The sequence below is a fragment of the Scomber japonicus genome, chromosome 1 (assembly GCF_027409825.1).
Source record: "Scomber japonicus isolate fScoJap1 chromosome 1, fScoJap1.pri, whole genome shotgun sequence".
NCBI lineage: Eukaryota > Metazoa > Chordata > Actinopteri > Scombriformes > Scombridae > Scomber > Scomber japonicus.
In genome coordinates, this window is record NC_070578.1 from 4994804 (window position 1) to 5022621 (window position 27818).

The window sequence follows — 27818 nt, forward strand, 5'->3', positions numbered from 1 at the left end:
CACCAGACTGGACCAGTAGTAACATTTCTTTAAAAGCTATCCATAAATTGTCACCATTTGACATGGAGTAACTTTGCTTCTGAAAATCCACAGCTTTCTCAAAAAGACGGAGCAGCTGTCAGACTCTCACAGGACTTTGCTCATGTCTCTTGGTTGAACTTCAAATAGGCCTGTCCCCTCCCTCACAGTGATCTCTACTTAACATGATCAGTGTACTACATATTTTCAGCTTGCTAATTCAAACAACTAACTTAATTTAGTAATGAGATCACTTTTATTCAAAACATGACAGAATAAGTAATGACCACTAAACAAAATCTGAGTTTATAGTGTGGATTATCAGAGTACTGATGAACCCAAAGAATCAGCTAAACTCACAGGCTTGTCAGTCACATACTATGAAGACACATATGCAGAAACACCTCCAACATTTTACTGTTGGGAAAAGGACACTTGTTCCATTTTTCATCATACTGTACAAAACACATGGGTTTCATATGTTAAAAACATGTTCTGTTCCCATGGTTTGTACTCAAGATTGAAATGTTTAACACGTTAATTTCTATACACCATTCATTTGACCTCTGCAGTTCTAAACATGAATGACTTCATTATAAATCTGTGTTTTGATAAGAATGGTGAACTTAGAGTAAAAAGAAACAAAGCAACACCTGTCCACCTTGTACTAAAGACAATAGACAACACCATAGAAGCATTTTACAATCTAATGCAGTCTCTTACAACATCACTACAAGTTACTACAGCTGGATTCAGCTCCTCTTCTCATAATTGGAGCAGTCCATTTATTGCAGAGCTATTGTAGAGGATAGCGTGTTCTGTAATGTTTCTTTATTAGATTTGTCTTTATAGACAACCTTCTCAGAATAAAGCTTTTATGTTCCCAGAGCCCCAAGGGCTCAATATTATTTTTAAAGTATAGATAATGACATGAAAAACTTTTTGAAATAAATATATTGAACAATAATTTGTAACTTTACATTGTATCAGTTACATATTAGATTTAATAGTATAGTCTTATCTTTACATGCTAATTAAAGATGTGTATTTTCTTTGTTGTATTTCTAAAAGTTTGTTTCGTGGTCATGTCATGAACAACGTCACTCCTTCCACATACTGTGTGTCTCTGTAGCTGGTGGGGACTGTGGTGTACAGGTGTAACGTGTAGACATAAATGCTGGAACAACCCTCAGGAGACACCAACATCTAGGCACCAAGCTGAGGCTATAGCATTCTCCACTCTGCTAGCTCCATGTCTGATATTCCTTAGTTGGAAGAAGGTCAGGCCCCCCTCTCATAGGCGTTTGATGGAGGACGTTTTAACACTGCCCGGGGCACTACCCATAGATATTATAAAGTCTGGCAACCATTTCCATATCGTACTCTGAAGATGAACTCCCCTTAACATAGTGTTGTAGTTATGTGTGTATATGCTTACATATGTATGCGTGTATGTATGACTACTTTTTTGATAATAATTTTTCATGTATTTTATTATCAATATTAATATTTATAGCATTATTGTTATTTATATTGTATTTCATTTATTTAGTTTTCTTTCCCTCTTGTCTGGGGTATTGAGTTCTACTGTGAGTGTATAATGTGAAAATCAATAAAAATATTTGAATAATAATAATAATAAATGCTGGAGCAACATTTGGTCATGTTTATCTTTCCAGTGTCAGAAATCTTAACAGGTAAGTATCTCAATTAGACCAAACAGAAACAGGCTGACATGATATGCTGTATCTGAAAGCATTTTTATTCATTATTAATGTTCAATGAAGTGCAGAAGCAGTTCTACACATACAGTAAGTGTAAACTTGTGCTGTTGTGTTTGGACAGTTGCATTGCCTATACTTTTAAAGTTAATAAATCAGTATCATATTTAGCTGACTTTAATCAGATTCTGAATTTCATTAAGCACATTACAAATCACAAGATGTATTACTGGCGTTGCTTGTAGATGAGAAGCTGCATGGTTTGCCTCCTGTCGAAAAAACAATTAAAAATGTTCAAAATAATGACACATACGTGCATTCAAGCACATACACACGTATACACACTACAAACACACACATATGCAGTAAAATATTAAAGTCCTTTGGTTATAACTCTAACATTTCATAAAATACATTATCTCTACACATTAGATCATCAGATGTTTAAATAGAAAATGAGTCAGTAAATACAAGCTAACAATAAATCACGTTGATGATGATGTCCACAGAAACTTACTTTAATTTCTAGAAGAATTGGTTCCTTCTCACAGGTTCCGCATCAGGTTGGGAAGCAGTTCTATCAGAATTTAAAAGGACAGAAAATTCTGAAAATGTTTTATTAAAAAAAAAAAAGTGAACATAATTATATATTTTATATTTTTTATATAATTTAATCGTTCTAGATTTACTGTATGTCTATTTACTAGTCTGTCCATTTTGTCAGCAGGGTGATAGATACAGTAGTATGATGAGAGAGTAGTGTTGGTAGGTGGTAGGCTAGTGGGTAGCCAGGTTAGAAGGTAGGAAGGATGAAGATGAGAAGAAACAAGAGCATGTCGATAGTTCAGAGGGAATAGTAGTAACAGGCTTCATGGGTCAAAAGATACATACTGCAGCGATAAAGACGGTTCACCCGAAGGATGTCGTTGGGACTCATCTCTTTGGCCTTGCCAATGATCACGTCGGGGTCGGGGATGGGAACAAGGGTTGGCTTCCCATTCTTTGAGAAGGCATCCCTGTGGTGCAAACAGGCAGTAGTGAAGAGGAGTTTAAAATGTAAACTTGTAACCATTCTCTGTTTTCACAACTGCTTAGATCTTGTTCAACAGGAACCACTAGTTCTTCCTGTAGAGCTGAGTGACCACTGATGTACAGTATGGGATGATTAAAGCTGCATTAAGAATGTTTCACCACCTGGGGGCAGAAAAACTCAACAACAGGCTGAAAACATAATAAAATAATGTAGTCTGACATATCACTTTATGAGGTTGTTCTGGCTAACATGTCTAGATGTACAGATGTACTAGCAGACACACAGACTACAATTAGCATTCATCTGGATAGACGCTGTATCCACTTGATTTCTGTAAGTTCAATATTCTCTTTTCTTGAAGAGGCTTCAAACACTCTGATAGACAAATCAAAGGAGTAGCTTCTAAATTTATAATCATTTTAGTACAAAATACCCGCCCACTGCTGAGAGACAGTTACAAAAAAGGGGAATATTGAAGTAAATGATTGTAAGTATAAAGGAAGAGTTTGTCATGTTATAACATGATTTAACTTTTGCTTAAGTATACTGATCAATGAGTAAACTATGAGAGCTACCTTCCATACTGCATGACAGAGTTGTAGTCATAGGGAGTGTCAAGGTTCCTTGTGTCTCTCTTTTTGAAATTGTGCTCTTTTCCTGTGAAAGAATCACACAAGTCAGATTTGGTGTGTTCCATTACAGTTTGTCAGTATAATGTTTGAAAAGTGCAGTAAGTGAAAAGCATGAACAGCATATGCAGGAAACTACATATGTCACTATTTCTGTACCAATGGTTGCTCATTCAAGAGGTCTTGATAAACATGATTCACACCCTGAGTTACTTTATACCTGCTGAAATGAAATGATGAAGTCCAGTCATTTATTAGTAAGTTTTAAGGGTCAGATGTATATTAATACATCCTGATTTTTGTTGGCTTTTGATGTTTTTGTTATTTCAAATATTGAAGTCACAGTTTATTCTATATAATGGATAATGACTTTTTCAAATTTTTGATGAAGACTGTGATGATTCACCATCTTTGATGTTTTCCCAGATGATTTTAATGTGCTCGTCCCTGTCAGACCGACTATGTTCATGGCGGAAGCCCAGGGCATGGAGCAGCTCATGTTGGATGGTGCGGTGATAAATGCACCCAGGAGTCTTCAGCGACACTGTCTGGTTCCCACCTTGACGCCCGAGATATGAGTAACACCTGAAACAGAGCAGTAAATAAAACTATCAAACTGTAAAAGAGCCTTAATGTTTCCCCTAGAATATCCCACATTGTGTACTTTTGACCTGAGAAACACCATGTCTGTTGCATTAAGGTATGCTAGTGTGCTATAGTGCATGTGTGGTCCTTACCCATTGAGTGACTGGATGTACAGAAAGTCCTTCTGTCTTTTGAAAGGGATGAAGCGGATGCAGGTAGACCGGGAAAATGACTTCAGACCGCGAATGATGGTGCTTCTGTCTTTGGGGGCTTCAAAGAAAGAAAGAAAAAACATTTATTAGTTTAGTCAGTTTTCTTATCTTAATCTTGATGGGCAACAAGTCAAAAAGTTTTAAAAGGGGACTGTGTAACTTTTTTCTGAACAGTAGCCACTGTAGCAAAAATGGGATGATTACTACTTATTACTAATTATTAGGACATCTTTAAAAGCAAATTTAAGACTTACCTTTGTAGCCTAGTTTGTCTAAATTTTATTTAAAGGTTTTATTATATTTTGTTCTTTTATTTATCTTTTTTAAACTGTTTAGTTTATTAGTTTATTTAGCCTATTAATTGTATAATTTTAGTTATTTACATTATTATGTCGAAGCTTGACAAGCGCAGTTTCGGGAGCGGGAACACACACCAATCACAACCTTTCCGGCTCCTATATAAACAGACCTAACCAGCTGCCCCCTCGTTCGCTTGCATTCGTGTTTCTCCCGTCTGTGCTAGAACAAACAACCTCGATCAACAAGTTACTAATTAATAGTAACTTACCAGTCTCCACGGCATGGATTTCTTGTCTCTGTCTCCCTCCGACGATGAGGTCTTTGAAGGTATACCGGTTACCCAACGCCAGGGTCTCCAACCAGCTGGAGAAGTCGCCATAGCCTCGACGTCCGAGGCACCACCTTCCCGGCCCCCAAACCAGCCAAGGAAGCGGTCGACTCCCGCTAGCTCCGTGTCCTCTATCGTCACCATCCCGCCCGGATCATCTCTCCTAAACCTCCAAAACTACAGTTCTTCCGACGACTCCTCCACCTCGCCAGGTACACCTCCTCCACCAGCCAAAAGAGGACGCGGCGCTTCGAGGACTTCCTCCAGAAGACCCCGCAGTCATCCAACTCCCTCACCTGCGAGGATAACTCCAGCCCCCCACGTGCGCTCCGACACCGGCGTCTCCACCCGCAGCCGCTCGATGCGCCACCATGCCCCACCAAGGTCCACTGCCAGCCAGTTCTCCTCAAATATTTCTGACTGGACCGTGGCCACCCTCCAAAAGACACTCCGAGAGAGGGGAATCCACTTCAGCCGTGCCGACAACAAGGCCAAACTTTTCAACTGCCTCATGGCCGCTTGCTGCTCCCACACCACCGTCCCCACTGGCGTCCCTCCAAGCGACGTCAGCACGCACGCCGCACGGGATGACATCAGAACCCCGCCCAGAGATGTCACTTATTCCCAGCCTCCAATCCAAAGAGGAGGAAGAGCTCGTCAAGGCTCAAGGAAGCTCCGGTTACCGCCCACCACACGAATCCTGCGCAATCAGTCAGGGAAAAGGAACCTGGCACCGGGATGCCAGGACACCCAGCCTTCTCCTCACAACCAGCTCACCTCCCCCGTTCAGCAGCTACGGCTGGCACCGGGTTGCCAGTACGTACTGCTTCTCAGCGTCAACACACTTACGTAGCAGCTCACCATGGCACCGGGATGCCTGAAAGCTTTGCTGCTCCCTCCGTTCAACTTCAATCGATGCATCAAGGGGCGCGCGGCACCGGGATGCCAGCGCCTACAGCCTGCTTCTCCTCCTTCCAGCAGCAGCAGGCTGCCTTGGCAGGAGCTGATAGCACCGAGATGCTAGATCCATTCACAGCTCCTTTCAGTCATTTCCCGAGCTCAGTGTCTCGCGGGACGTATGGCACCGGGATGCCTGCGCCCCCAGCACTGGTTTCGGCTCAAAATCAGCAGGTTGCCCCGGCAGGAGTCTTTGGCACCGGGATGCCAGCCTCCCACGCCGACCTACTTTACGGGCAGCCAATTCAACCAAGCGAGGTCACCGGCACCGGGCTGCCGGTCCTTCCCGCACCACACAATCCTGCAAGATTCACCCTGCTTACAGCCAATCCAGCTACGCGTCCCCCCGCATCACTCGTCTCCCGTCCATCGCCCGTCCCCACCAACATAAGAAAACAAATATTAGACGGTAATTACATAGACCTAGCCTTATTACTACTTCCCTCCCTCCACCAATCACCAATCGATAGACAAACCGACGATCCAGTAAGGTGTTTCCACCAAAAATCATCCCCCGGTTTCAGGGAACTTAATCCCACAGAATTTGCTTATACATTTTCCCTGTACAGAGACGTCCTCTGCTCCAGGTTTCCGGCACGACGCCAAGAACTGGATGACTATATGTCAATCGTCCTCAATTTGGCACTCCGTTTTGGTGATTTCGGTTTCTATCAATACCACATCCACTTTGCTTCAGAAGCAGCAGCCCGCCTCCAACAATTTAACGAGGTTACATACTGGGGCACATTAGACACAGAAACGTATTGTCGTATCTTTGCCGCCCGAGCCGCTCAGCCTTGTAGCCTTTGCGGCGCACCTTCCCATCCCGCATCCGCCTGCTCTATCCCGGCCAAGATCAATAGACAACATAATCCGACCAGGAGTTATGCTCTTCCCCATACACAATCACCAGCCCCCCCAGCGACTATTATTCCCAGGCCAGTCGTACTTAATCGCCCCCTCTTTTCACCTAACATTAACGGTGTGGTCAAGAGGGGCAGACCTATCCTACATCAAGGCGGGCGAACAATATGTAACAACTTTAACGAAGAGGGGTGCAAAATGTCACAATGCCGCTACCTCCATGTGTGCTCCTTCTGCGGCGGCGGACATGCCAGGTCTGCATGCCCGCATAATCCTACTTCCTTCAAGTCAGGTAAGCACCCCTCAACACCTATCAATATCATGGCACTGAAAGCTGCTCTCCGTCACCATCCTGATCCCGATTTTGTCGAATTTCTTATTACCGGTTTCAAGGAAGGCTTCCACCCCGGTATATCAGTAGAACCATCTGTTTCATTTGAATGTAATAATCTGCAATCAGCCACCAACGACCCAAGCTCTGTCGATCGCCTACTCTCTAAAGAGATCGAGCAAGGCTTCATGATCGGCCCCTTCTCTCAACCTCCCTTCCCTACCTTTCGCATCAGCCCCCTCGGCATAGCTACCCGAAAATACTCAGGCAAGCAGCGGATCATCATTGATCTCTCAGCTCCGCACGGCAGCAGCGTCCCTAGTGTTAACAGCCTCATCCCTAGCGAAGATTACTCACTTCATTACGCTACAATAAACCATGCTATCGCTCTCATTAAACTTGCAGGCAAAAATTCATGGCTTTCAAAAGCCGACATCACCAGTGCATTCAAAGTCCTTCCCATCCACCCTGATTTCTGGCGGTTTTTCGGCGTTAAATGGCGAGGTGCTTACTACTTTGCAGTGAGACTCACCTTCGGCTGCAAAAGTAGTCCCAAACTGTTCGACACGTTATCAGAAGCCCTATGCTGGATACTATGTAATAATCACGGCATCCAATTCCTCGTTCATCTCTTAGATGATTTTCTGCTCATCAGCCCACCCTCTTCTCCTCCCGCATCTGGCATAACCACACTGACTGCTGTGTTTGCCGATCTTGGCATCCCACTATCGGCGGAGAAAACGGAGGGCCCATCCACTTCACTCGAGTTCTTGGGCATCACGCTCGACACTAACTCGTTCCAAGCGTCCCTCCCCATCGAAAAGCTCAAACGTATCTGTCTTCTCATTTCTAACTTCCTCATGGCCCCATCTTGCACCAAACGACAATAACTCTCACTCCTCGGCCACCTTAACTTCGCCCTACGCATTATCCCACAGGGTCGGGCATTCATTTCCCACCTTCTGTCTATCGCCTCATCAGTACCGTCGCTCCTGTCATCCGTCTCACTAAACCCATCTTGTCTCGCCGAGCTGCGCTTATGGCTCCATCTCCTCTCAAACTGGAACGGTATTTCCTTTTTCTACGACGATCAATTAACCAATTCTCTTGATATTCAGCTCTTTACCGATGCCGCTCCCTCAGCCGGTTTTGGGGGTTTCTTTAATGGTAGATGGTTCGCTTCGTCATGGCCCCCAGAGATCACGAACAATTGCGAGGTCGCTTCCTCTGCGCCCTTCGAAATCTACCCAATCGTAGCTGCCGCCGTCCTATGGGGACACGAATGGTCCACAAAATCCATCCTCATACACTCTGATAATCTTTCAGTAGTCGACATCATCAATAAAGGTCGTTCCAACTCTAATTCAATCATGCCATTCATGCGTCGCCTCACATGGCACTCTGTTACCCACCAATACATCCTCCGCGCTGCCCACATCCCAGGCCACCATAATGCTATTGCTGACTCTCTCTCTCGCTTCCTATTTCAGAAGTTCAGAAACTTGGCTCCGAACGCCGACCCGATGCCGACTCCAGTTCCTCCGTATTCAGCGTTGACTTTCAACGTATAAATCCATCTCTGGTACCCCTTATCATCGAATCTCAAAAGCACATCATTAACAGTTTATCACCCGCAACACTCTCCTCATACTGGACAGCCTGGAATAATTTTCATCAATTTCATAACCGACATAACATTATTTTCCCCTCATTTGATCTCACCACCGTAATCTGCTACGTTACTTATTCTCATTCTGTCTCGAGGATAAGAACATCGACCATCAAATCCTACCTCAGCGGCGTTAGTTTCTTCTCTAAACTCATCACCGGTACTCCCAGCCCAGCCTTAAACCATCCCCAAGTAAAGTCTCTTCTCTCCGGTCTCCTCCGCCAAGAACCAGCCAAACCTCCTAAACGGCTTCCTCTTACCGCCGAACTACCGTCCGCTTGCCTAAACACTATTTGCTCCGGTTACCAAACTCCTCACATCGCCCTGACCCTCGAAGCTATGTTCGTTTTAGCCTTTTACGGTTTCCTCAGATGCTCAGAGTTCACCGCATCTTCATCCCATTTCGACCCGTGCCGTCATGCTTGCATCTCCGACTTATCAATGTTCTCTGACGATACTATAGTACTCCATCTGAAGAAAACAAAAACGAATCAATCCGGCCATCCTACTCCCGTCTTCTACTTTTAAAAGTCAGTCTTCTTTAGATCCATTCGCCATCCTTTCTAACTATCTTCTCTACCGAAAATCCCACGGCACACCTCTATCTCACCCTCTTTTCATCTCCGAATCCGGTCAAATAACCTCTCGGTCCTGGTTCCATCATCATTTACGCCAAATACTGTCTTTGTCCGGTTTATCACCCACGCATTACTCCGGGCACTCCTTTAGGATCGGTGCCGCGACTTCAGCATCCCGCAACGGCATACCCGAGCACTTCATTCAAATCATGGGCCGCTGGGCCTCGTTAACATACCATCGATATATCCGTTCAGACCTCAACGACCTAAGATCCGCACAAGCACGCCTTAAATAACTGGAGGTTTTTGGGGGTTCGTCGTGGGAGCAGCGGCGGATCCTTCATTCGACCTCCTCACACCGCATCCAGATCTCCGTACGAACACCACGCATCATCAACCATGCACATTCATTCATTCATTCATTCATCCATTCTGTCAATAAATCTGTTAAATCGTATCTTATTGGTGATGTGTTCCTTGCTCGTGAATCGAAGCTTGACAAGCGCAGTTTCGGGAGCGGGAACACACACCAATCACAACCCTTCCGGCTCCTATATAAACAGACCTAACCAGCTGCCCCCTCGTTCGCTTGCATTCGTGTTTCTCCCCCACCCTCCCTCCCTCTTTTTCTGTTCTCCTATCTTCTCTCACAGGTTCCTAGGGGGGTTCGTCGCTGCCCGGGCGCAGCGGCGGATCCTTCATTCGACCTCCCCACACCGCATCCAGATCTCCGTACGAAGACCACGCATCATCAACCATGCACATTCATTCATTCATTCATTCATCCCTTCTGTCAATAAATCTGTTAAATCGTATCTTATTGGTGATGTGTTCCTTGCTCGTGAATCATCGTATTAATGTTAACTTTTAAATTCTGGTTTCAATTTATTTTTATTAAGTCATCTTTTCTTTATGTTCAGTTTCTTTTATTTATTTGGTGTTATCCAGTCTCTGGTGAGTCCTCGCTGCAAATTATTGAGAGTGGGATAGTGCTTCCTCAGTTTTCAGCATGTATATATGTATTATGTGTGAGAGAAAGTGTGTGTGTGTGTGTGTGTGTGTGTGTTTGTGACTTTTGTTTTTGCTTGCTTTTATTATGTAAAGCACATTGTGCTACATTTTACTGTATGAGAAGTTCTAGATAAATAAAGTCTGATTGATTGATTGATACTAGAGGTGTAAAGAACAAATCAGATCACAAATCACTTTACTGACTCAAATCATTTCATTTCATTAAGATTTGTAGTCGTTGACTATGTAAATGTAATTCAGTATATACAACAGTCACTAGTTGCATCAAACTTGAATACATACAACAGTAAGTGAATGCATTGTTGTTAAAATGCACCACATATCAACATGTTGTTCAGTAGTGTCTGTCATACAGTATCAGTTTGCACACATCAGCCTCCATAATTAAGGCTGTAGCCCATAAGTGTTCTGTATTGAAGACAGTTGTGTTATATATTGTTAATCCACCTCTCACAAAAACAACATTGTGCCTTCAAAAGCTAGATGGTTAGTGACACTTACAGTACTGTTTGGAGATGCGGTAAGGAACATAGACTTTGCCATTAGAAGATTTAGGCCACTTGCAGTTGTCGTCTTTGTCATCGGTGCAGGGATCAGCATTCCCTAGATCAGTTGGCACTGCTATGTCTCCAAACATCACTAGAGGATCACCAGGGTTCTTTCCTGTAAAATGACATGATGACAGTTGAGAAAAAGTTTTAATCTTGTTTGTTGTACTGCATTTCATTCAGGCAGGTCAAATCTGAATCTATATAGGCTAATATACTGTAATAATGTAATAATGTAATCTCAGTTTAAATGTAAAATGATTGTCTTGCTCTATGCATTTACTGCTGGAATGATAATTTCACCAAAGATGAAATGTTATCACATATGAGATCTGTACTGAACAACACAAAGCAGCTGCAGTGGAGATGAACATACCCAGATTGGCATTGGCTTTCTCTATCAGTGCGGAGACACTGAAATCATCTTCCTCAATGATGTTGCCTGTTGAATAGAAACAGTTTGTTCATGTACTTGAATGTAACTTAATGAATTGCTATATATTTACATGAATACTAAATATTTACATCAAGTAAATACATTTTACTTCATGAAATGTAAGTATGTCTTACCAGAGGATTCATCACTCTTTTCAAATGAAGCCTGTAATAGCATGCAGAGATTGGTCAAATGCTGTTAAATTGATATAGTGCCACTGTGGTCTTTTCTGAATTCAGTATAATATTTTTTGCAAGTTGAAATATTCAGTTTAAATCCTGCAAACTTTCAGAGGCTACTCAATGAAACATTTGCAATACTGTGTAAAAACTACTAGTATAAAATTAAATACCAACAATCTTTTAGACCATATGAATCTAAAGGTGTCTGTTGATGCTTACCTGCAGAGTGAAGCTCTGGACAAAGCAGAGGAGGATGCTGAGCACAGCGGTCTGGAGGATCATGGCTGGTCACAGGACAGCAACAGCAGACAAAGAAGACATCCAGAGAGACAGAAGATCTCAAGCTTATATTGGTGGGAGAGCAACTTCCTCTCATCCAAATATGGCATGTTGCTCAACAACAGTAATGAAAGAAGTACTCAGATCCAACACAACAATGTAGAAGTATGTCATCATAAGTAAAGGTCCTGCTCTTATAATCATACTTAAATAAAAGTAGATCATATCAGTGATACGTTTTTTTTTGCAGAAAATTAAGGTCAGAACAAAGATAACTCCACAATTCGTATTCATGTTTTAACTTTTCTCAAATCTTTTCTTTTTCTGTTAAAATATTAGAGTTGACTTTGTTTGGTTGGGAAACTGGTTTTATCTTCACTGCATTTTATTCTATTTTATAAATGTTATATATTATATATGTTTTAAACATGAACAAAGTGACTAAAGCAGTCAAATAAATGTTGCAGAGTAAAACATACAATATTTTCAATGGTTTATACTTGAGTAAAGTATAAGCGGCTCAGAATTGTACAGTACTTGAGTGAATGTACTTAGTTACATTGCACCACTGCTCAACAGACACTTATTGACAAATTCAGCTCAGGTGGAAGTGACCGTTATTGCTTGAATTAGACTGTGATTTGTGTAAAATGTGGGCTAGTTTTGTTTCCCACTGTTTTGTTCTTAGAAAGAAAAAGTGTCCAGTGTAATGGGAATTCTTATTATTCATCTTCTCTGATCAAATGAGTAACTATGTCATATGATTAGATGTATGTGTGTGTGTCATAATCTGCTGACCATGACACCATTTACGTTACATGAAATGCTGATTAAGTGAACATCATTGAACTTTGAGTGAATATCATGTATGTTATAATCTACTGACTAACCATTGTCCTGATTGTACACACATTATGACGTGACTATTGTGCTTACGCTGTTCTGATGATAGAACAAGGTCATCCTTTCACGAGATAATGTATTGTATATAATCTGACTATTTCCTCTGCCCCAGGCTCACTTGTGCCATCTCATGGTTGAGACAGCAAGGAGTCCGTCTGCATACGACTGAATAAATTAGAGAAAGATAACGAACGATAAATAATATTGTCAGAACAAGTTGGCGTTGTCGGAGGATCACCCGTGAGGCGTGTTCGGGACTCAGCGCTGCAGGTTAAGTCTGTATACAGCTGGAGTCTGGGACTCCAAAAACCTCAAACCTTCCTGTCCAAGAGGGTAGAGAAGCGGGCGACCTGACACGTGAGGACTGACACCCACTCACTGGTGTGATCAAGTAACCTTTTTCTGGCACACAACCTTGTCTTTCTGGTGAGTAAACTCAGGAATAATAGATCTTCACTGTATTAACGTATTAACAGGGCAGGGGCTTACCGCTGTTGGATCGATGAAGCTTGGTAGGTCTGGGACCTTACAGACTGTAGCAGACAGTGTGTGCACATTAAAAAAGCTTTGAATATTACCATCAACAATAGTTTAATTTTAGGTTTAAAGTTCTAGGAACGTAGGGGTATAGGATATTTTTACATTAAACTCTACTTGTAAAAAAAAAAAGGGGGGGGGGGGGGGAGTTTAGTAAACTAACAGTAAAATATCAATTAGCTGAAGTAGCAATAAATAATAAATACAAATCCAAGTCCTTACAAATCCACCAAAAGAGAAGAAGCAATAAAACAAATTTTATTTTTTCTTCTTCTCCCTTTTCTTTGCAACAATGGGTTCTAACAGCAGCAGGGATGAACACCTGTAGATCCACCTGTAATGTCTTCTCCCAATATTCGGTTTATGATCACAAAATATGGTGAACAAAGTACTGACCAACTTGAAATCTGGGTTCAAGAGTGTGGGTTTCCATGTATGGGCAGTTTTAGCCTAACACAATTAGAACAATTAAAAATCCAACTAAAAGTAAAAGAAGAAATCAGTTAGTCAAAACGAAAGAAAAAAGGGAAAGTGTTCAAAGCTAATTGGGGAGCTTATACTTGTTGACTTGATGAAGCCAACATCAGGGACAGAAAACAGAAGGCAGGGAAAGCTACGCTAACCTCTGCATCTCAGTGCCTCAAACTAGATCCTGATCTGGACTCTGCTCTGCCCAGAAGACAGCCAGCACCAGCTCTGGACCAATGAGGAGCAGGCAGTGCTCCGGAGGTGATGGCAGCCGCAGCCATAACCACACCACCACAGCCAAATCCATGCCCAAGGGTGGGAAGACAAGGATTTCCACCTCCACCGTACGCTACAAAATATTGTGTACCGCACACCCCTCCCCCACGGGATGAAAGCAGAATAAGACAAGGCACCGCTTTCAAGTCAACAGACAACCCCTTGTTGTCAGACTCCATGCTAATTGCACCAATGGATGAAGTAGCTGGAGGAGACGGGAACTCTCAGCTAATCTTCAGACCATGGACATACAACGACATGAAATAAGCCGCTACTCACTTCCCTCAGTCCAAAATGGGGGAGATGAGATGAGTTTTCAACACAATTGGACATTTTCTGTCAACAATACAGACCATCTACCAATGAACTGAAGCGACTTCTCATGATCCAAATGGGAAACAAATGGACAAAGGTAGCTGAGAATTTCCCTGAAGAAGAACAAAGATTGGCTCATCCAATATGGACACATGAAATGAACATTCAATATAGACAAACAGTGACTGAGCTTTGTGACAGAATCAAAGCAGCTTTCCCTCTAAGACTGGACATGGGAAAGATATCAGCTTGCAGACAGGAGGATAATGAGACTGTGTCTGATTATCTCCCACGACTCACAGAGGTCCACAACACACACAGTGGCCTCCAAAAACCAGCTGCCATGGGGGGGGGGGGGGGGGGGCTAACCCAGTCACCCCATGGGAGGTGCACCTGCGAGACCGCTTCCTCAATGGCATCAACGCAGAGATCAATGCAATGGTTAAACGTAACATGGGACTATGGCAACCTTGAGACAGTTGAAAGATATGCCATACGTGCAGAGAAATTCCTGAAAGAAAGAAAAACACAGAAGTACCCAGCTGACAGACAGATTGCAAATGGCACAGCTCACAGTGTTTGAACATCAAGATGGAGGAAGGGGGCGTGGACTTGGGCGCGGCCGAGGACTTGACAACAAAAGACAGTGGGCAAGCCAAGGAACACCTGGCTCTTGCTTCGTGTGTGGAATGATGGGACATTGGGCGAAAGACTGTTCGAGAAACAACAAATAAGAACGAGAGCCCACATGGGAACGAGGTGGATTGACTGGGTTGGAGCAGAGGACAGTGACGGACACATCTGGTTATGACGCAAGGGCTGAGACACACAGCAGTTAAGTAGAAATGCATCCACTGACACGCAAGACACACACAGCAAACAACAACTTATCTTACAAGCCATTCAACACCTAGAGTCTACACATAAAACTGATGAAGAAAACATTTCTGAAATTTACATAAAATTCACACGAGGCATACAGAAAATGCCAAAACACACACTCACAGTTGAGGGACAGGACATCACTTTTTTGATAGACTCTCTGGTGCCACATAATCAGTTATCATGCAGACAGATATCAGCCCAATCCCAAAGCTAAGCGGCAGATATGCAAAGACAGTGGGCGCATCAGGCTCTCACTTGATAGAGAAGTATACAACCCCACTCTCATGCCAAGATAACGTTGAGGGAAAGCTCAAACATTCATTTTTGCTGTTGAAACACTGTCCTGTAAATTTGTTAGGGAGAGATTTGATGTGTCGACTAGGCATTGTTTTGGTTTCCACTCCCCAAGGTATTGTTGTGACGAGGATTCCCCAAACAAATTCCTTTGTCAAATATGGTAGAGAAGACCTAATGTATGCTTATCGGTGGAGGATTCCAGACACTGCACTCAACTCTGTCAACAACACACTGATACAAGAGGCCAAGACACTCACTAAAGACACACACACTGACATCATGACATCACAAAGCCTCCACTGCACTTCTCACATCTCGCAGGGAGCAGACAGTGAGTTTGAGGAAACATGGTATAGGACAGATCAGGACAGACACACACTCAGACTAAACTGGTTATGCTGGACCCGTAATCAATGTGCTGTGTCAGTAACGCTGTCTAATCCATCTTCTCAAACTCTGTTCAGGATACCACACTCCGACCCCCATGTTTCACTGGTTAAACCCAAAACTAAAGGATGGGAGGACTTGAGACCTTGGATAAAAGCATGCAATGAGGCCTCCGGGTGGGGAAAAACATCAGATCCTGATGTTGATTTCCATCCGCTACTAAAGGTGCACCGAAAAAGACTGCAGAGAAGACTGTCGAGCTCATTCCAGACACACATTTCCAAACAACCACAGAGGTAAAAGATTTCTTTGATTCATTCTGCGGCAATCACATTTTCATAAAAGACGTCTCTGAAATTCCTGAGTTAAGTCAGGTACCATCATGTTTATGGGCAAAGCACAAATATGATGATACTGATTAAAGGTGCCGGACCAGTTGTGATCACACCAAAATCTTTGTATAGGCCATGCAAAATCAATATCCTTGAAGCAGGAGTAATCATTACATGTAAAAAATCTCCTGTGCGAACACCAATCTTTCCTGTAAAGAAAAATGTGGAATGCTGAGCAACCCGATAAGTGGAGATTTGTACAGGATCTGCAAGCAGTAAATGCAGCGGTCCACACACGCACCAAATGTACTAAATCCACACACAATTCTCTCTCAAGTTCCATTTGACAGTAAATGGTTCTCTGACCTTGTAAATGCATTTTTTTAGTTTTTATCCCAGTGGATAAAGATAGCCAATTTTGGTTTGCTTTTCTATTCGAATCCAAAATGTACACTTTTTCGCGGCTCTGTCAAGATTACACTGAATCTCCAACCACTTTTAATGCAGCATTAAAAGACAACTTAGATGTACTCAACTTACCAGCTGGTAGTACTTTTTTGCAATATGTGGATGACCTCATGATTTGCTCTCCCTTCAGTTTGTTTCAAAACAAGTCATTTTTCTGGGTCATGTGATCACAGCAGAGGGCAAAACCCTCTCACCCAAACGAATTGAAGCAATCCAAAACATTGCACAGCCTGAAACAAACAAACAGGTTATGAGTTTTTTAGGAATGACGTCATACTACAGACAGTGGATCCCAAAGACAAAGTCATTTGGACTACTGAAGCTGTAAAAGACTTTGTTAATTTGGCATTACAACTTCCTCCAACATTGATCCTTCCAGATTGCACCAAACCATTCACACAGACCGTTGACAAACGGAGTGGGTACATGACTTCCATACTGACACAAGACCATGGGGGACGACCTGTACCCTATTTCTCATCAAGACATGACTCGGTTGCTGCAGGACTTCCTACATGTCTAAGAGCTGTGGCAGCTGCTGAAAAAGCTGTGATAGCCTCACGTGACATTGTAGGCTATGCTGATCTCACCCTATTGGTACCACATACTGTTTCAATTATTTTGCTTGAACAGAAAAACTTCCCACCTGTCAACAGCAAGGTGGCTCAGATATAACACAATTCTGCTTGACATGCCTAACATAACTGTTAAAAGATGCAATGTTCTTAACCCTGCAACTCTTCTCCCTACACCAGACGATGGACAACCACATGAGAAGTACGGTATGGCAACTCCAAGATCATGATATTTCCCGACTTCTCCCCCACGCTACACCAAAAGAGGATGGCTTTCACTCCCTTAAAAAAAACAACTCACACAGGCCGGAGTGAAGTACTGGATGATGTTCCCGGCCATACTCAGGGTGGATACGCAGTCAGGAGGAACCAAGTCGTTTGACCCAACAGAGGCAGCTTCTTCATTCCTGGAGAGAGAGAGTACCCGGAGGTATTCTCATCACGTTAAACGGGACAGTCGCAGTATTTATGCAAGAGACACACAGAGCCCCATGACACTCAGATATCACTGATTACAGAGAAAACTGCCTGTCAGGCTAAGTTGTACTATTCGAAAACACACTTGTAGCACCATGTTGCTGGGTTGGGCTGTGGTCTTAACAGGCAGATAATTTAGCCATCTAGATAATCACAGGACCAATATATTTTCTGTAACTCGAAGAATATGCTTACCAAATGCAAGGATGCTTCTTATGTTTCTCGCTAGACAGCCTTTGAAGATAGGTTATTTTTATTTTTTTTGTTTTATTTTTTTCCAATGTGTCAGTGTTAATGGGGACCTCCTGAACTATTTCAAGTAAAAGAAGAGCTCAATTCAAAACTACAGACATCAGAAAACTCTGCTCGGCTCATTTGGTTACGGGACATTTTACTGTGCCCTTGTTTTTGGCACTTAACCTTGAAGGTTCTTTATATTGTGCTAATTTTGAATTCAGCTATATGCAACCTGTATGTTGGGCATAACAGTTGATTTTGTTTGGTTTAAGCCACTTCCATACACACACATGCACACAGACACACACAGTTATTTAGTTTTTCTATTAAATGTTTGTATGAAAATGAACTTGATATTTGATCAAATAAAAATGAATTCTTTGCATAAATTGCTTTTTTGTCCTAATTCCACTACATGTGTGAATACAGAAAACCAGGATGTTTTGGTACCCTTGTAGCATGTTGTTGCTTTGAGGCAACAAACCCATTTTTGGGGTTGGGGAGTGGGGATTTTACGATTAATATATGAACTCCCAAATTCCCAAAAAGTAGGGTGAAATATTTCTTCCCCCGGAAAAATAAAATTCATGCCATAGAGGGTTAACAGGTGGATGAACCTTCCCTTGTCCTTGATGGGACGAATCAATTGTATCAAAATGAATATCTTACAGAAATTTCTCTTTTTGTTTCAAATGCTGCCCACTGCAATACCCAAACACTTGTTTAAACAGCTGCACTCAATTCGCATGGAAGGCCAAAACTCCCCGAATAAAGTTGAGAGTCCTTCAGGGAACACCTCAAGAAGGGGGACTGAAACTCCCCAACTTTGAAACGTATTACTGGGCAACACAATGAACCAATAAATGCATAGCTCTTAAATGGAAGAATGAACATTCACCTCCACCCTCTCTTCGGCTTAATTAACTAATCTCTTGTATCCCCAGTGAGAAAATAATGTACAATGTAAAACAAAGGCCGGACAAATTCGAGGGAATATGGGGAAATGTGACTGAGCATCTGAACACAGCTGACATAGAAGACGGAAGAGTCTCCAACTATGTGTGGAGCAACTAACCACACATAGTTGCTGACTAGAGAAATCTAATTATCATTTTTATTTTTTTATTATATGTTTATTATTTTATTTGTATTCATTTTCCTCTCAAGCAATGTATCTATGCATTTTTGTCTTTATGGTTATTGGTTGTTCTTTTATTTTATTTTCTCTTATTTATTTATTTAGTTGTTTGTCTAAATATATTTTTATGTAAACATGTGTACCAGTAATGGGAAAATAGACAAGGTCAGTTTTCACAAAATCAGAACCCCGTGAATCCAAATATGCAATATATGAAGCTCAAAAATGCCCCAAAAGGCCTCAAAAGTGAGAAATCCAACATGGCCGCTGAAATCTATTTTTCAGTGTATCTTTTTGACTAGACAAGGTAAAAACATGAATTAAATGTGCTTTTGTAGGTTTTCCCATATGACCAATCCAATGGCATATTCAGATTTGAGATGTAATGTGAAGAAACTGCTTAGATATTGCAAAAATAGTTATTTAGTGAATAACTACTCAGCTATTATTTTTATTATTCATATTTTTTATTATTAGGCTTCTTTTACTTTGTATTTTAATTTGAGGTCAAATGTGCTGTAATGGAACCTTGCTCATCCCCAATATCTCCCTGTGTGGGACCGGTACTCTACACTACCTAGATTTACCATCTAGATTTCTAAGTCGAAGGAACACCTTCAAGGAACAAATAGCTTGTCGTCTTGAGGGAATATATGACTTTGTTGTGTTGCATGATCAGCCTCGAAATGAACCTCGTACTGTTTTGGTTCCATCCACATACCGGCATATCCCAGTATCAACAAAGATGACACCTCCAATATTCATAGAGTCATTCCTACTTTCATATATGAGGATCAAGATATGTTCCTGAACATGCTCCATGTGGCATTGCATATGCTCTGATGATAAGAACACAGCCAAACGCCAGCTTAGAGTCCTCAGCATTGCACAGGATCTTATGTACACAGCCAGTGGAGACAAGTTCCTCACTCCAAAGCACATAGGACTGGCCAGTTCCCTTCATCAAGCTACACGTTCCAAGGAGTTGGTGAACATGTTTCACCAGGCAGGAGTTACCGTGAGGTAATCACACTTGACACTGCACTGGCTAAGAAGACCTTGGAGACCATGGGAGATGACGGTGCCATTGTTCCACAAAATCTGGTACAGGGTCGCTTTGTTCATTTCTCAGCAGACAATGTCGACATCAATGAATACACTCTGGATGGAAAAGGGACATTCCATGCCACTCAAGTGGCTGCCTGGCAACGTGGTCCACCTGAAGGTGATCTCCTTGAAGGAATTGATCTTTACTCCAAGTCAGAAACCCTCAACATCCCCAAGGCAATGACTGACATCATACCTGCAACAAAGAGAGGAATCACAGAGCGTCCATTCAGTGTAGTAGCACCAGATTGTTTCACACAGTTGTATGAACAATGTTCTGCAGCACAGAAAGCACAAGCTACAGACATGGCCTTTTTCATGTCCAGGACATCTCAAAAACCAATGCCTTATACAATCAAAAGGCAAGCACAGTCAACCCAGAGAAAACTACAGTAGGGTATCTACCTATCATCCAGGCTCCTGTATCTAAACTTGAACGAGTGCTCCATGTCTCCAAATCAATGGAACAACAGCATGTCATTCTGACAGTGGATGAAGCACTTTATCTGAAGTGGTTACTGTCTCTGCCACCCATGCCTAAAGCCTGCAGGGAGTTCACTTCATGTGTACCAAGGGATGCCTCAGCCAACGCTGCGTCTGCAGGTATGTGTATAGGGGATTATCTGATGTTGAGCAATGTGTACAAGATTGTACAAATATGATAGACTGGTAGAGAATATCAGCCTGCTAAACTGCACACTACTACTTATTAACAGATTGTTGAACCCATAACCTGATAATTGTGAACCTCTAACTGAGGAAAAAAGTAACACAGAAACAAATAAGAGTAAGGATAACTAAAATATACTCCAATGTACCTGTACTGTTTATAATCTTTCTATTCTATTCTATTCTATTCTATTCAGAAAGAGTCACATGGAATGTATGGAAGCATGCAACTGCAGGAAACATAACAACACTTGCCAGAACATGGAAGAACACTGTGAATAAGCTGTTTTATTTGGATACCCATTAGCTGCATCAAAACTGCTACCGATATTGGGGATGACCAAGGTTCCATTACAGCACATTTGACCTCAAAACAAAATACAAAGTAAAAGAAGACTGATAATGAAAAAAATATAAATAATACAAATAATAGCTGAGTAGTTATTCACTAAACAACTATTTTTGCAATATCTAAGCAGTTTCCTTCACATTGCATCTCAAATCTGAATATTCCATCAGATTGCTCATATAGGAAAACCTACAAAAGCACATTTGATTCATGTTTTTACCTTGTTTAGTCAATAAAATACACTGAAAAATAGGTTTCAGACTGGCGGTGGTGGCCATGTTGGATTTCTCAAATTTTTAGGCATTTTGGGGCATTTTTGAACCCCTTAATACCCCTAGAAATGTTAGATATTATACATATTCGCAAAATGCCTCCACCACTTTAAATAAGCACATTTTCAGAAATTCTGCCTAGACTAAAGGGGGAGGGAGAGGGAGGGGTCTTCGCAGATTGTGTTCTTCTTTTCTTCTTCACTTGTAGATATAGTATTTTAGGCACCATTTTTGCTATTTAGTCTTGGGATATTGAGGAGAGGGTGAAGGCCACTACCGAGGATCAGCCTGGTCCCAGCGCCTGTCCACAGAACTGCCTGTTTGTCCCGCCTGCCTTGAGGTCTGAGGTGCTGCAATGAGCCCACTCCTCCAAACTTACCTGCCACCCTCGGGTTCAGCGAACTAAACTCGTCCTCCTCCAATGTTTCTGGTGGCCTACCCTGGAGGATGACACTCAAGAGTTCATCAGGACGTACCCCTTCTGCAACCAGCATAAGTTCTCCCATCAAGTGCCAGCGGGTCTCCTTCAGCTTCTTCCGGTCCTTCATCGCCCGTGGTCCCACATCTCCCTGGACTTTGTCACAGGCCTTCCTCCCTCCAATGGCAACACTGTCATCCTCTCGGTAGAGGACCGTTTTAGTAAAATGGCCCACTTCATGTACTTGCCCAAGCTTTCCACGGCCAAAGAGACTGCTCAGTTGGTACTACTCCATGTCTTCGTCCAACGGCAAGACAGAGCGCAAGAACCAGGAGATGGAAACGGCGCTCCGGTGCATGGTCTCCCAGAACCCGTCCTCCACCCCGGGCCCTCTACGGGTGGAGTCTAAGAAGATGGCTCCCAAGTTCATTGGCCCATTTACCATCGAGAAAGTTGTCAACCCTGCAACAGTGAGGCTGAAGCTTCCGCGCTCCATGCGCATTCATCCCACCTTCCACGTGTCCAAGGTGAAGTCATTCCATGAGAGCCCTCTGTCGCCTGCAGTTCCGCCTCCTCCTCGCTTCATTGATGGAGGTCCAGTCTATTCCGTTCGGCGCCTAATCCGTTCTCGACGGCGTGGTAGGGAGCTCCAATACCTGGTTGACTGGGAAGGATACGGTCCAGAGGAGAGGTCCTGGGTGGGTCCCTGCTGACCACATCCTCGATCCAGACCTCATTGCTGATTTCCACCGTCGTATCCCTGATCAGCCTTCCAGCACCTCAACACCTTCACGGAGTTCCTGCCCGGTGGTTCGTCCCTCTTCCTCGCCTGTCTCCGCTGAGGAGGATATTCCAAAGGAGGATTCTTCCATGGACCTCCCTGTGGGGGAGTCATCTGAGGACGAGGGTTCTCTCCACTCTGACCCCCCCTCCCAGCGGGCTGCAGACATGGACTGGTCTGCTTCCGAGGAGTTTCAGATGCCAGCATTCACCTGCAGATCTTATATATATGCTCTGGCTTTGCCCATCTTTGCATAAATATTGGATGGATGTTTTTAATATAATTTCTGTAATAAGTGGGGAAAAGGTTGAGCCTGATGCTTTTGGTGCATTGTTTGGAGTTTTTCCTATGTTACCAACTGTCTCTGTTGTATAGGTAGGAATGATGATGACACACCCACAGAGCACAGTAAAGAAATGTTACCAGTTAATAAATGTTCCAAACAAACCATCAAAAAAGACAAATGTTCATATTTTAGCTCTGAAACAAAGATAGCAGAAGTGATTATCTAAGTTCAACTAGTTCATTACTCAGGAACAGATAAAATACTTTACATTTTTCAGTGAATATATTTTTCTACATTGTTTCAAGTTTGCATTGTGTTTCTTTTAATCACTAAACTATCTGTCTGCTTATCAATAAAAGACTTGACTTCAAGATGTCTTAGAAGTGGATCAGGATCAGAGTTGATTTATTTTATAGATGGAAATAGAGAAGATCTCTCATTAAGACTTTTTAAAAACTGAACCAACTAAAGCAGCATACTAAAGGCTTTTTATTTCAATCATATATTTGATCAGTAATCTAACAATATGGATAATGAATAATTTATGATAAGCTACCCATGGCATCACTCAGTGATTAATATGGTGATGCCCTGAAACTAAATTCAACAAAACTTACATTCCATTAAAAAATGACAATGTCAAATGTAAAAATATAATTATTATTTCTGTAATATTTTATTTTAGTCACTATGAATCTATCAATGAATGGAGTATGAGTGGCCTGTAAAAACATGCAATACATTACCAAAGTGAACAACACAAAGTAGCTGCACAGCAGCACACATATCAGTGTTAATTACATGTTTATGTGTTTGCATTAATGTTTTCGCATTTACACAACTCTCAGAGTTGCATGACATTGATGTGGTTATATGATTTCTTTAATTGTGGCCATGGTTGCATTGTGTGCTTAGTTTCCACACAGTCTTGTAAAATCTTGCAAAAACAGGAACAATGATTAAGGTAAAACTTATGAGCACAGATAGGACATATGGTTTCCCAGTGAATCACCTGAGCTTTTGCTTTTGTATCATGTAATGGACTGTTAATAGATTGTCTTAAAGATTGTCTTCTTTTCTTCTTCACTTGTAGATGTAGTATTTTAGGCACCATTTTTTCAGATATCTGCAGGTCCGGAGCTTTGCTCATAACCAGTGATGTACAACGCCGTCACCGTTACTACCAAAAACATGTGCTGTTACTTCATCAGACCTCACTGAAGCATTTTTTGTCCGCACAGGCACTTCTCTCTGTCTGGGTCTGTTCGAAACCAAATACTTTCCTACTACTTGTACTAACTCTGACGTCATTTGAAGTATGGAGTGTGTTTCAACTGCGTAGTATGTGATTTAGAGTATGTGAGAAGTTCCCGGATGGTTTACTTGATTCACCAGAAATGCGGAGTATGCATCAAGAGCTGACTACTCACACTCTTTAAACAGGTGTTATTTGGACAAATTAACGTCACATTGCAGATCTAAAGGGATACTTTCTCGCCTAAAAGGGTTAGAAATATAAAGTGATATATTTACAGAGTTAGAGCTAAAATGAAATCAGCTTCAACCTGATGATTTCAGCTGGGGTAGGGACGAAATGCATTGTGGGTTATCGTGTAGTTTACTACAATGTAAACGGTCTGCTTACTATCTGGTCGTTTAGTGTGTAGTGTGTAGGATGGAAGTATGTAGTATAGAAGTATATAGTATACAGTACGCGGTTTCGAACACAGTCATTGTCTCCCTGCCAAAGAGTGGCTGCACTTAGAGGCAAAACCAAAGACAGAGTAGGACGCAAATGAGACACAATCTCCAGGAATCTGGAGCGAGAGAGCAAGATGCGCTGTAGAGAGTGACTGCACGGATTTTACTACTCAATTGTTGGCTGGTATGAAGAAGAAGATTAGTCTATGCCATACCAGCCAACAATTGAGTACTAAAATCCAGGAGATTTTATGCTACGGCGGGGGTAGGGGCGCATATCTGCCAAGTTAACACTCCGGTTTTTTCCTGATTCTCCCATATTTCAAACCCATCTCCCGCTGCCCTCCCATTTTGTTATTTCTCCCGTAATTGACAAGCCCCAAATTTGTTTGTTAATAATAATAATAATAATAATAATAATAAGAATAATAATGAGAAGAAGAAGCGCACAATAGCAAAGGTTTTATTTTGAAAGCCCAGACAGGAAACCACCACGACTCCGTTAGTTAGTGCCATTAGCTTAGTGGCTCAGCTACTAATTATTGAAATACACAAAGTTGCGTTAACTATGGTCATGATATATATATATTTTTTATAATATCCCCACACATTTCTTGCTATGTGTTGTGTTAAGCAGCAGATAAAAGGCAGCTTGGAGAAAAAAAATTGTTTGTACCAGTGTTAAACTGCAGTGTATTGTTTCTGTGATGTTCATGTTTTATAAAAAAGAAACATGAATAATATATATGAAATGTGTGTGTATATATATATATATATATACATATATATGTGTGTGTGTATATATATATATATATATATATATATACACATTGAATATTATAAATATATATGTATATTGAATATTATAAATGTTATTGGTTTACCTTTTTCAGGACAGTCCCTAATCCAGTGTTATTGTGTGGATTTTATTAGTAGCAAGCATTTTAATTTTATATGTCCATCTACAGGTTTACAGATTTCACCAAGTCTAAGAAAGGGACTACTGGACAGGGACAGTTCAGCATTGACTCTTTCTTGATGCAGGCAAGAGGAGTGCAAGTATACCACCAGGGTCACCCTAGGCAGAAGGCCATCACAGAGTCGATAATTAATGACCTCATCATTTCATGCAATCTGCCACTGTCTTTGATTGAGAAGCCTAGCTTCAGAAACTTTATGGCAGTGGTAGATAAGAAGTATTGTCCAGTCAGCCAGGGCACTGTAACAAGACAACTAAGTGAGCAAGCAGCAGACAAAGAGGCCAAGATAAAGTTAAAATTATAGAAAAAAGACACAGTGTCTGTGGACATTTGGACGGATAGAACCATGCGGGGCTTTTTGGGAATCACTGGCCATTTCATAAAGCTAGACAATAGGACCCTAAGTCTCCAGTCAGTTCTGTTAGCCTGTGAACGATTCACAGGGTCTCACACAGGTGAGAGGATTAGTGAAAAATTTGAAGACATGTGTGACAAATTCAACATAAAGATAAAGATTAGAGTATATTATCTCAGATAACGCATCAAACATGAAGAAAGCTTTTACTGTGTGCTTTTCCTCTGCCAAAAGTGAAGATGATGACCTGAAAAACAGTGAGCTCTGGGAGGACGTCAATGAGGATTACCAACATGAAGCTGAGTCTATGCAGAGCAGCTGCAAGCAAAAACACCTTCAGTGCTTTGCACATTCATTGCAACTTGTTGTGCGAGATGGACTTAAAGAAACCAAAGTTCTCAACACTGCAATGGCAAAAGTAACAAAGTTCTTTAGTCTACTGCATTCCACTTGTGGACTAAAAGAGGCTTTGAAGCAATGTATGGTGCCAACCGCAGTATCCCCTCTGCTGTAGCAACGAGATGGAACAGTTGAAGTAGTCACTGACTTGGATCCTCAAAGCCTGAATCCACTCTTGGAGTCCCAAGGTCATAAAGGCCTGTGTTTGTCAGCCAGAGAATTGGGTCAACTGCAAGAACTTGTGGAAGTTTTTTCGATCGGTTTTCTATCGCTCATTTGCACATCATGTCATATCATTAACCTTGTTGCAGCTTCTACCTGCTGAGAAGATCAGAAGTATGAGATGAGGAGAGCAGCAGTAAGTTAACCTCAGGTCTCTACACTGAGAGCCTGAGATAGGAGGAGCAGGGAATCTAGCGCAGCTATGGAAGCCTAATGATGCCAAAAGTAAAATGAGTCACACTACCAAATTATAACAATTTATATGTTGTTCTACTTGTGTATTTATGTGATACAGGATTTGTACAATTTACTTTTTTAAAAAAAAATTAGCAATATGTTATAATTTGTGATAATTGGATTCTTTATTTAATTTATATTTATATATTATAATTGTTTCTACTCTTTATAATTTACTTTTTAGTATTTGTGATTGTATCTAACTTTTTTATTTATGGTTGTTATTTCCATAAATACCAAAATGATCCATCTATAAAATATCTATATGCAGAAACTTTTTACAGTGATGCATACTACATATGATAATTATATATTTAGAAAGTAGAACTAAAGTGATTCATTACAAGATGATTAGTTAAAACATTTCAATTCAATTTCCATTTTGTCAATTCCAAATAAATATACTTACAGTCTCGTCTCGATCTCATGAACCCAATATCTTGTCTCGTCTCGTCTCGTGAGGTGAGTGTATCGTCACACCCCTACATATAACGCATGGCATTCATTTTATGCATACCAAAGATTCGAAGTATATTACATATGCTGTATTCTTAGATTTATTCGAAGCAATGTGTCAATATACTCATTGACACTGTGTATCAGTGGCATGATATGACACTGTAACTAAATGCTTTTTGATTACCTTTTTCCAGACCTGGTCTTGGCTGAGGCTCAGAAAGTGACATGACAGTGCATGACAGCAGTAGTGGAGATGACGAGCAGGAGTCATCACCAACTAAAACACTGCGTGTTTTCTCTGGCTACCAGAAGAAACACAAGAAAAGTATGGACCATGGCTCATCTGTCAAGGCCAAGCTCATCCGCTATATCCAGGTCTCATCAGATGAAGATAGAGTGGACTGTTTGGAGTTTTGGAAAAGGCAGTCCAAGGCCTTCCCAAGGCTCTATCCTGTGGCTATGAGAGTGACAGCCAGTAATGCGCTAGTGGAGAGGGGTGTTCAGCCTAGGGAGACTTATTATGCTTCCCCACTGTGCAAGTCTGTCAGCAAAAAGGCTGTCAAATTAGATGTTTTTGAAATGTAAG

The 27818-nt window shown here is 41.7% G+C and overlaps 1 protein-coding gene across 1 annotated transcript; it reads right to left on the bottom strand.

Annotated features, from left to right (window-relative positions):
- Positions 1 to 2264: 2264 nt before the first annotated feature.
- Positions 2265 to 11705, bottom strand: LOC128361928 (low choriolytic enzyme-like). Its single transcript, XM_053322920.1, has 9 exons — positions 11643 to 11705; positions 11376 to 11406; positions 11182 to 11247; positions 10759 to 10920; positions 4139 to 4256; positions 3808 to 3986; positions 3348 to 3429; positions 2627 to 2755; positions 2265 to 2316 (listed from the first exon to the last, which is right to left on the bottom strand). Exons 1-9 carry the CDS (start codon positions 11703 to 11705, stop codon positions 2265 to 2267), a joined length of 882 nt encoding a protein of 293 aa, XP_053178895.1.
- Positions 11706 to 27818: the final 16113 nt, after the last annotated feature.

What these genes read in the sequence shown, in the direction of transcription:
- LOC128361928 (XM_053322920.1), bottom strand. Translation starts at nt 11,705, where the DNA reads ATGATCCTCCAGACCGCTGTGCTCAGCATCCTCCTCTGCTTTGTCCAG. An exon ending in AAAGAGTGATGAATCCTCTG is followed by an intron (nt 11,248 to 11,375) that starts GTAAGACATACT and finishes TCTATTCAACAG; the next exon opens with GCAACATCATTGAGGAAGAT. An exon ending in TACATCCAGTCACTCAATGG is followed by an intron (nt 3,987 to 4,138) that starts GTAAGGACCACA and finishes GCTCTGTTTCAG; the next exon opens with GTGTTACTCATATCTCGGGC.